Source organism: Castor canadensis, chromosome 13, assembly GCF_047511655.1.
Source record: "Castor canadensis chromosome 13, mCasCan1.hap1v2, whole genome shotgun sequence".
NCBI classification, from domain to species: domain Eukaryota; kingdom Metazoa; phylum Chordata; class Mammalia; order Rodentia; family Castoridae; genus Castor; species Castor canadensis.
In genome coordinates, this window is record NC_133398.1 from 20,811,800 (window position 1) to 20,822,183 (window position 10,384).

Below are 10,384 nucleotides of genomic sequence, written 5' to 3' on the forward strand. Positions count from 1 at the left end.
AATATACAGAAATGGCCAGAATGGCAATAAAAACAATGTCAGTCTGATTGTGCCACCTCCCTGTTTGTAACCCTTGGTGGCTTCCACCATCCCTGAGTCCAGACTCTGAGATGTGCCCTTCTTCAGCTCCATCCAGCCTCAGACCACCTCTCCTTGCTACATCTCCACACCCTGCTGTTGCTTTCCTGAAATCTGTCCTCTGCCACCCTCACTACTCCCTCCTGTTCCACAGGCCTCTGAGCTCCCCAAAGGCCCTGCACACTGGATCCTTCTTACCTGTCCCCTCAGCCAGATATGAGCTAGGGGCAGGTCAGCCATGCTTGCTCTGCCTTAGTGTCCGGCCAGGGACTGGCACATGCAGTGTTGCCTGGCCCCAGCACACTTACAAACATCTCTGGCTCTAGAAAACCAGACCAGAGGAGTTAAACACGGCACTGGCCTTGGATTAGCCTTGGCATTACAGAGGCAGGTGTGCCAATGTTTAACCAGATGCGGAAAACTTGCTCTCAGCTCAGAGACCAGCCAGCCAGGTCTTGCCTAGAGCTGACCTGGGCCCCTCCCTAGAGACAAGACTCCTCTCCTCCTGGGTTCTGAGCTGAGAAAAAGCAGAAGCTATTGGGAAAGGGGTATGTCCAGGGAGTACCATGAGCCCGGTCCAAGCTCTGCCTAGGCTGCCTCTGTGGCCCTTGGCTGAGTCCTTCCCACCTGGGGTTTATGTCCCCATCTGTGCATGCAGGTTAGCCTGGATGGTCTCATGGGTCCGTCCTGATAGGATTTTCCAAGAACAAGGGATCCTCAGACTTCAGAACCCCCTGACTAGGAGGCCCTGGCTTGGGACTTTCCCCACTGTAGTGGTGGGGGTGGGTAAATCTTTAACTACCTAGCCCTGGGCAGGCAGGAGCCTTTCCAGATGGCTGCCTGGGAAGGGGTGTGTGTTGGGGTGGGTGGGGGGAGCCTGTAAGATGTGCAGTCCCAGGCTGGTGGAGAGGGAGGGTACTAGGGAGGGAAAGGAACAAAACTCGGTGGAGCTAACCGTGTGCAGAGCAGGACATGGAGGAACGCGGGTCTCCCGATGGGTAAGCACAGCTTCAGCACGGTTGGGAAAGCCCTGAACGCCCGCCAGAGGACAGAGAGTCTGGGCGCAGGGATGGTAACTCGAGCTGCGGCCACAGGGACCCCGCGTGGAGCCTGGAGCAGGGGGCAGAGGGGCCAGAAACGCCCATCCAAGTGGTGCTCAGGTGAGTACGGGTAGGCTGGGAGGCACCGGGCAGGCAAGGAAGGGACCGATGGAGACATCAGGATGGACCATGCGGCCGGCCTCCTCCTGGCTTCCAGGGTGCGTCCCATGAGCGCAGCGGAATTGCGACGAGGCGAGCAGAGCGCGCTGCACTGCTCAGGGACTCGGACCCTGCAGGTGAGAAACTCTCCCCAGTCCCCCCCCCAGAGGGGAGGGGAGCCACGTGCTACCCGCAGGCAACTTCGCCCCAGCCCGGCCCTCCCCGGGGAGTCTCTCAGCCCCCCGGGTGCTCTGCCCTCGCCCCCTCCCCAGGTGAGCCCCCCGGGCGGGGGCCCCGACGTGGCCTTCCGCTTCGGCGCCGTGCTGGACGGGGCGCGCACGCAGGAGGACGTGTTCCGGGCGTGCGGCGTGCGTCGCCTGGCAGAGCTGGCGCTGCGCGGGTAAGTGAGGCCCGGGCTCCGCTGGGCGACGGTCCCCACGCTGCCCCGCCCCCGCCGCTGCCCGGTCCAGCCACGTCCCTGCCGCCCACAGCTTCTCCTGCACAGTCTTCACCTTCGGCCAGACAGGATCCGGGAAGACCTACACCTTGACCGGACCCCCTCCCCAGGTGGGCCAAGCGCCAGATGAGCCCGCGAGGTCGGGGTGGGGGGGTGGGGGGTGGGGCTCTGGAGACCCAGCACAGACTCAGGGAGGGACAGTGCAGCCCCTCCCCATTCACAGGCAGACAAAGCAAATGAGGACCCGAGGGAAGGGGCCGGACCAGTTTGGAGCCCCTTTATACTTACTAGGCTTCAGTTTTTTCATGTGTGAAGTGGAACTAATAATACAGACTGTGAGAATTAAGTGAGATGTTGTGTGGGACTTGCACAGTTCCTGGAGCGCTTCAAAGAGGATGGTTCTTACTGTGCTGTGCTTCGGTATTTGCCCCCCAGGGGGAAGGGGTGCCCGTGCCCCCCAGCCTGGCCGGCATCATGCAGAGGACCTTCGCCTGGCTGTTAGACCGAGTGCAGCACCTAGGTGCCCCTGTCACCCTCCACGCCTCCTACCTGGAGATCTACAATGAGCAGGTAAGGTAAGGGAGGAGTTGTGGAAAGACCGCCTGGTAGGAAACAGGCCTGCTTTAAAAGGAACCAGGCCAAGGGGCAGAAGAAGAGGTGGGGCCGTGGTCTCCAAGGGCTGGGGTAGATGGGAGCCCTCCCCTTCCCCCTGTCTTTTTCCTCCCAGGTTCGGGACTTGCTGAGCCTGGGGTCTTCCCGGCCCCTCCTGGTGCGCTGGAACAAGACCAGGGGCTTCTACGTGGAGCAGCTGCGGGTGGTGGAGTTTGGGAGTCTGGAGGCCCTGATGGAGCTTCTGCAGATGGGTGGGCCTACTTTGGAGGAGATTTGGGAGTGGGTTTCCTGTTCCTCAGCCCTCCCCAAGTGTGGCCTGGGGACCTGGTTGGAGCTGGAGCTTCAGAAATGACTCTTGAGTGTGATCAGCAAACCCATAATTCAAAGCCAAAGCCAAAAATGCCCCCTCCACAAGGCCTGCTGACTGAGCGTTCCATACTCCTTCCAGGCCCACACCTCCCCCAGTCCAGGGCCTCTGCCTGGTCAGGCCTGGTCTTTCTGATTTCCAGATTCATCCTTTCCAACCCTCTCTCCATGTAGCAAACAACATCCCTTTCTGCTCAGACTCTCCACCATCCCAGGCCTGAGGGTGAGGGTCGTACCTCTTAGCCTAGCCTGTGAGGCCCTTCCCATCTATCCTTATTCAGTCATTTGAACTTTTATTGGACACCCCTCCTTTGGCAGGTAATGGGGACACTGGGACTCTGAATTATGCCATACCTCTCCACTGACTTGACTGGTTTCTCTCTCTCTCTCTCTCTCCCTGTCTCTCTCTCCTTCCACACAGCAAAGGAGAGTTGTTTATGGAATGTAAATTCAACTATCCTGCTCCCTTTTCTCCACCCCCGCCCCACATCTATCTACTCTAGAGCCCAACCCGAAGTCCCCTACTCTCCAACCCATCACCATTCTCCGGCCCCCTGTCTCTGCCCCATACTGGTCCCTCTGCCTAATCCCTCTCTCTACATTGGCAATGACCCATTCTTCTTACCAGGAGCAGCTCCAGGAGACCTGATGTTTCCCCTCCAGGTCTAAGCCGTAGAAGGAGCTCTGCTCACACCCTGAACCAGGCCTCCAGCAGAAGTCACGCCCTGCTCACGCTCTATGTCAGCCGCCCAGCTGTGAGTGACTGGTCTGGGAAAGGTCTGGTCCAGGGCCACCCAGCAAGGGTCTCCCTCTGCAAGTGTAAACCTACTTGGGCATGCATGGAGAAGGGGAAGTAATAATGGAAATCCTTGACCTTGTGACCTGTGACTTTGAAGGGAACAGTACCTCCCAAGTTCACAGCAAGCCCTGGTTCCCCAGTCCCAGCAGATGCCTTCAGTGGACCCCAGAGAGCCCCCTGTTGGTGGGAAACTGTGCTTCGTAGACTTGGCGGGCAGTGAGAAGGTGGCAGCCACAGGATCCCGTGGGGAGCTTATGCTGGAGGCCAACAGCATCAACCGCAGCCTGCTGGCCCTGGGTGAGACCTGGGACCATGTGGTCTGATTTCCCATGTCCTACCTCTGCACCAGGCCCACAGCTGCCCATGGGGGGAACCACAGGAGTTGTGCAGGTGAGGGCTGGAGAACTAAGAGCCAGGACCCAGAGGCCTCATTCTGGCCCCAGCTCTGGGAATGACTTCCCTGTCTTGGAATATTGCTTCAGTCCACACACTAAGGGTCTGTAAAGTAACATTCTGACTTGGGAAGTAGGACCAGCCTGCTTCAGGGTGTGACTGCCTCAGAGACACTCCACCTGTCTCTTGTGCAGTTGGAAGACAGGCACAGTAGGGGAAGGGAATGGAACTGGGTCTGCACCCCAGGTTATTGGACCTAGATCCTTAAGGCCTCACACTCCATAGCGTGCTTGGGAACAGCTGTTGAAAGTCCTTTTCATTCAGTCATTTGTTAGGGATTTCTGAACCCTTGCCAAGTGCCAGCACCTCTCTGCACCTTGGAGATCAGGAAGGACAGGGCATCTGTGCTCTTGGGTGGAGATGGAGACCAGCTTGAAGCAGTAGCAAGATCCTGTGGAAAGATGGGTTTGCAGTTTTGTGAGCCTCAGTGGAGACCCTGGCTCTGCAGTGTCTAAGCTGGATGGCTTTGGGTAGGCCGTATAACCTCTTTGTGGCCCTTGCTTTCCCCACCAGGTCACTGCCTCTCCCTGCTGCTGGACCCACAGCGGAAGCAAAGCCACATTCCTTTCCGGGACAGCAAGCTCACCAAGTTGCTAGCAGACTCACTGGGGGGGCGTGGGGTCACTCTCATGGTACTCGAGGAGGATTGGTGGGGAGGTCTGGGTTCCAAGGCAGGGACTCCTAGAAAGGGCCACTCAGGAGAGGTCTTCCCCAGGTGGCCTGTGTGTCCCCTTCAGCCCAGTGCCTCCCTGAGACGCTCAGCACCCTGAGATATGCAAGCCGAGCTCAGCGCGTCACCACCCGGCCACAGGGCCCCAAGGTGAGCAGAGAGGGGCACAGGCAGAGGAAAGGCAGGGGAGACAGAAGAGCACCATCTTCCCCCACCAGGCGGCAGCCAGAGCCTCTGTTGGCATCATGGTTGAAGACTGAGATGGGGTCAGAGTGGGATTGTGGTCAGAAACCTGGAAATGGTGTCATGGTTGGTTAGGCTGGGGTCTGGCTCTTAGCGAAGGTCACCTCCAGGGTCTGGGCAGGTGTAGGGTGGGAGTCTAAGCCAGGCTATGATTTAGGGTCTGTCTGTCCAGGATCTCAATCAGTATTATGGCTAAGTCTGAGTTAAGTTATGGTCTGATGGGGGGCTCATTTTAGGGTCTGAACTTGGGGGCCAAGATTGGGAGAGCTCTGAATAGGACCCTCAAGGTGATGGCAGTTAAAGCAAGGTGCCCTGCCCCACCCCATGGTGCAGCCTTGGGGATGCGAGGCTGAATAGTGAAGCCCTGGCTGGACTTTAGGCCTGCTAACTTCCCATATCTGTAAGCCCTTGTGCAGCGCACAACATGTGCAGTTTTAAAGGAGACTCTGGGCCCCTCTCTCCACAGTCCCCTGGGGCAAAGCAACCCCAGCATGTGGAGGTCGAGGTGCTGCAGCTCCGGGAGGAGAACCGTCGCTTGCGGCTCCAGCTGGACAGAGTGGATCCCAAGGGTATGAGCTCCTGGAGAGGGGGTAAAGTGCAAATAGGGCCCGGAGCTCTGTGCATCCAGTTACCCACTGCTTCCCTGCAGCCCCCGGGCTCCATGGGGCCCGGATGGCCTGGGCCCAGCGGAACCTCTACGCGATGCTGCATGAGTTCATGCTGGAGAATGAGAGGCTCAGGTAGGGCCCAGCCACAGCCAGGAGACTGTCCCTACCCCTCAGTGCTTGACTGTGTTAGCCAAGCTGCCTCCCCTTCCTGGTCCTTGGCTCTCCTCTGTCTCCAGAGGATACCTCCCTGGGGCTGGTACTCCCTGCCATGAGGAGGGGCTGACCGATAACCCCACAACCCTGTCTTTGTCACCTGGGGCCTGCTGTCCCCCAGGAAAGAGGTGAGCCAGCTGCAGGGTAGCCGAGACCTGGCCCAGGATGAGCAGCGCGTCCTGGCCCAGCAGGTCCATGAGCTGGAAAGGTGAGCATGGCCACCCCTGCAGACAGGCTTGGGACACAGGGCAGCTGGGAAAGGGGGCTTCACAAAACGGGGTGAGTGTCTGGCTTCTGCGGTCCACCATCTGGGTTCAGGTTCTAGCTCTGCCACCTCCTGTCTGTGTCACCTTGGGCCAAGCATTTGGCCTCACCACCTGGGCTCCACTTCTGCACAGCGGGGTCATAGTTTGCCTGGCTTGAAGAATTGTTGGAGAATGGGGGATGGGTCAACGGCAAGCAGGAAGAGCAGCATCAGCCCCTAACAAGGGCTCTGGGGGTTTGTTGGAGGGACCCGGTGATCAGCCTGGGAAGGAAGGGGGACCGCAGGCTCAGACCTCTCTTCTGCCCAGGCGCCTCCTCTCTGCCTGCTCACTTCACCAGCCAGCACCTGCCCCACCATGCCCCTGCTTGATGATGCCAGCTGCCCCCTGCCATGTGAGTCTTACTGCCCAACTGGAAGGGTGACAAGCTGGGATGTCACAGAGCCACTGATACACCCTTTTACAGGCACTGCCACCCCTCTGCTCTTGTCCCTGCTGCCACCTGTGCCCTCTGTGCCGAGCACCCCTAACCCGCTGGGCCTGCCTACGGCGGGAGTGCCACCTGCCACAGGTAGGAAAGGCCAGAAGTGGGGGCTGGGAGAACTGAGGGCCTGGATCTAGGGCTCAGCAATCCCAGGGCTCCAGGCTGGGTTATGGGGAGTGGCTCCGAGCCTCTGCTCAGGGTTCAGAATGTGTGTTTGCCTCAATTCCCTGGCCTGTCTTCTTTTAGGAATGCACTGTCATTGGCTTGTTCTGTCCTTCACATACACATTTGGCTGTCTGTGCATTTACTTCCTCACACATTCGTCCCTCTCCAGCAAATCTCCCCTAAGCTAAAGTTTTGAACATTTGAATCCCCCATATGTTCTGGGCTTCGAGGATTCAAAAGTAGACCAGACATAGTCCCTGTCTTGGGAGAGGACATTAATAGAACCATCTGCAGCCCACAGACGAAGGCACCAAGGCCCCAGTCCTTGTGATGACCTGCCATTCTTGGCACCCCATGGGGCTGGTGCGGCTGGAATCATGGCTAGCAGGGAGTGGGACAGAGGACTGAGGTCACTGAAGGTCGGCTCTGGTCTTTCCTGCAGGTGCTGGACCCTGAGGCCCATGGTGGCATGCTCCTGTCTGCCCGGCCGCCACCCTGGGCTCCCCCACGAAGCCCAGGTTCTGCCAAGTGCCCAAAAGAGAAGTGAGCCCATTCCTGGCACTGGGTGGGGGGCAGGAAGATCTGGGGTAACAGAGGCTCACCTCCCACTGCCCACTTGCCCTGGCCCAGGAATCACAGTGACTGGACCCAGACTCAAGTCCTAGCTGAGATGCTGACTGAGGAGGAAGTAGTCCCTTCTGCTCCCCCGCTGCCCATGGGGTCCCCAAGTGCACCACCTGTGCTGAGAGGTGAAGTGGCAGGGGAGGGAGGGTTTATTGCCAGGCCTAAGGCCTCCCATCACCGAAATAGTGTGGGGTTGCAAGGTGGTTTTTAGGGTCTTCCTTGTTTCCAACCTTGGAGGTCTCGTCACAGGGTTACCTATAGACTCAGGTAGCTACTGGAGCTGGGTGTGTGGATGGGAGGCGGCAGGTACGTCCTGAGGCTCCTGCAGAGGATGCTGGGCCTGGGCGGGCCTGGGAGGAAGGCCCAGGGAGTGCAGACCTTGAGTTCCACTGTTCCTCAGATGGGGTGGGGGTCCCCAATCTGGCCCAGAGACTGGAGGCCCTCCGGCACCAGATCGGCAACTCCCTGCGACGGGGCCAGAGCCAGCCACCCCTCAGTGAGGGTGCGAGGAGCCCTGGCCAAGACCGACCTCCCCGCTGAAGGCAGAGTGGAAACAGAGGCTGCTGTGTGCCCTTGGCTGGCTCTGTACTCTGGAACCTCTTATCTCTGTGTCTGAGAATGGGGATGGTGACACCCAGCCTTTGGGGCTGGGGGTGGAGACAAATGAGACAGGATTCAGGAGAAACTAGGCAGCGGGTGACATCTATGAATAAAGAGAGGTGTCAGCTCCAAGTCTGGTTGGTCCTCTCTTTGGAGTGGCAGTCATTCTTGCATATGGGAATCACAAGGGGAGGGGCTCTTGGGAGAGTCTGAGGAGGAGCAAGGCCTCTTGGCACAGGTGGTGCAAAGAGGCCTAGACTTCCATCTCCTTTCTTGTATTAGCCAAGAAACTAAGGGGCACTGGCAGATGAGAGGAGAGCCGATGGTGAAGTGGGGACACTAACTTGGCTGGAGCCGAGGTGGGAAGTGGTCAAGGGGCCTGCTTGCCCTGTGCCAGCTGTGTGTGCCCTGGTGCTGGAGGAGCCAGGAGGCCTGGCTTGCTGTAGGACTCTGGGCAGGGCCTGCACTCTCCCTTCTGGTTTTCAGTCACTTAAATGGGGTGGGGGACACGGCAAGTGTCCTGCTCTGAGTCCGAGTCACCTCATGTCCAGAATGGGCACAATAATAGTGTCCCTTTACAGAGCTGTCATGGGCATGAAATTTCCAGACACTGGGAAAGAAGGTTGTACCAGGCTTTGCCTCTTGCAGAGGATTTTGTCAAAAGCAACTGTAGTCAACATGACAACTTGATGGAGTTGAAGTTAAGGCTCAAATGTTATTCATTCTGCAAACACCTATGGTGAACAGAGCACAAGACTCCTCACTCAAGTAACGCACACTGTATACAAGCAAACAGACAGCTAGGTGGTGGGTCTGATGGCGATAAATTCTGTGCAGCAAAATAGAGCAGGGCAGGAGGTTCAGGCTCTGCTGGGGCAGGGGTCCAACTCTAAATATGGGGTTCTAGAAAGGTCTCGTGGACATGACATTTGCACAGGGACCCAAAGGAGGAGGGAGAGCATGCCATCAAGCCCCCCTTTTTAACACGTTGATGCCATGTCACGTCAGCTTGGGTGGCTCTGTAAGTTCACATCCGGGCTCCTCCTCAGCCCCCACAATCCTTATCTCACAGCCTGTGACCCTACTTGCTGGGAGGTCCCCGGCCGCAGGCAGCGGAGGCCCCTGGCTCTGAGCATGACAGCTTTGCTTAGCCACCCCAGGAGGATGGATGGGGACCACCCAGCAGGACCCTGGCCCTGGCCGACTTGTTCATGTTTGGACTATTCCCGGCGGAGCCAGCCACGGTTTTCTAGTTTCCTAGTGCCAGCTCCTGCTCCAACTCAGCAAATGCCCCACATCCCTTCTCTGCAAGACACAGGCCTCAGGGGACTTGGCCATCACTGTCCCCAGTCTCCCAAGCCATCTGTCCATCTCTCAGTCAGCACCCTCCCTCCAGAACACCATTGTCCTAGGATCCCTGAACCCTGGGGGATTCCACAGGACTCCAGTCCCAGATCAAGCAAGACTGTGGACCCTTCTGGCCCTTATCAGAACTGTCCTCAGGAGTGCTCCTCGAGAAACCCAAAAGCCACAGACCTTCTGCAGACTGTTGGAACTTAGAGCAGGGTTATGGCCCCCTGACCCAGGTAGTAATTCTCCAGAACTGTTGATACGGAGCCTCAGAACAGCAGAATAGAGAGCAGCTCTTGGAAACGCTGAGGCACTAGGAATTTCCCAGAATTCCAAATCCCTACAAGATCTCTGGAATTTTAGAACATTGAAGAGAAGTTCAAAGAATTCTCTAAGATCTTTGGCTTAATGGGGGTGTGGTAGGGAGGACATTGGCTAGAGCTTTGAAGGCCATCCATGAGTTTCTGGAACTTTGACAAATCTCCAGGAACCTGGATGTCTAGATCTCTGGTGGACTTTCCCAGATTCTTGGGGACCCCATCTTTAGCCAGTGCAGCGAGTTGGGGCAAGACAGAAAGCAAGGCTGTAGGATGGCAAAAGCTTCAGGAAGAGCACTCTTGTGGACATGTTTGAAAGGTTGTGAAGTCTCCTTGGGGCCAACCCCCAGGCACACTGCAAGTTTTGGCATCCATACGAGAGTTGCCCCCTTGCCAAGAACATATCCTGCTTCAGTCACACCAGCCTGCCCCGATCATCCCCAGTGTGCCCTGCTTTCTCTCATTTGACACATTTGCCCCAAATTCTTACTCAGTTTCATCCCTGTTCGGGTGGGCTTCGCCCCCTTATGGGATTTTGTGTGTCAAGTGGGAAAATAACTCTCCCATTTGCATCTTCTTGTTGAGCTTCTAAGGATTCATTTGCCTCCGTTTTTAGGCAAACATACATGGCAGCGCAATGTGTGAGTAGGTGTGGTCTTGTTGGAACTAGGGGCAGCAGCAACTGGAACTCGTAGACAGGTTAGTGCTGTGACTGGGGACAGCACTGGAATTGGGAGACCTGGGTTCTAAGCCTGCTGTGCTACAGACCAGAGTGTGAGCCAGACAGGCTCCCTGGCCAGCACTGACGTTTACCCTGGCCAGCCAGCATGGAAGAGCTTCAACAGATGGACAGAGAACCTACATTCAGTTCTGGTCCTGTAAT

The 10,384-nt window shown here is 57.4% G+C and overlaps 1 protein-coding gene across 3 annotated transcripts; it reads left to right on the forward strand.

The window, feature by feature from the left end:
- Nucleotides 1-973: 973 nt before the first annotated feature.
- On the forward strand, nucleotides 974-9,414 carry Kif12 (kinesin family member 12). 3 transcript variants are annotated; one of them, XM_020160326.2, is made up of 19 exons: nucleotides 974-1,076; nucleotides 1,173-1,238; nucleotides 1,336-1,414; nucleotides 1,550-1,677; nucleotides 1,769-1,844; nucleotides 2,170-2,304; nucleotides 2,462-2,597; nucleotides 3,376-3,467; nucleotides 3,652-3,808; nucleotides 4,478-4,596; nucleotides 4,680-4,784; nucleotides 5,344-5,446; nucleotides 5,527-5,617; nucleotides 5,820-5,906; nucleotides 6,271-6,355; nucleotides 6,428-6,532; nucleotides 7,053-7,153; nucleotides 7,241-7,359; nucleotides 7,635-9,411. In XM_020160326.2, exons 1-19 carry the CDS (start codon nucleotides 1,051-1,053, stop codon nucleotides 7,772-7,774), a joined length of 1,950 nt encoding a protein of 649 aa, XP_020015915.2. In that variant the 5' UTR covers nucleotides 974-1,050; the 3' UTR covers nucleotides 7,775-9,411. The 3 variants fall into 3 exon arrangements, with proteins under 3 accessions (XP_020015915.2, XP_073907294.1, XP_073907295.1); XM_074051193.1 differs by having other exon boundaries at nucleotides 1,336-1,677; nucleotides 7,635-9,414; XM_074051194.1 differs by lacking the exon at nucleotides 974-1,076 and having other exon boundaries at nucleotides 1,083-1,238; nucleotides 1,336-1,677; nucleotides 7,635-9,410.
- Nucleotides 9,415-10,384: the final 970 nt, after the last annotated feature.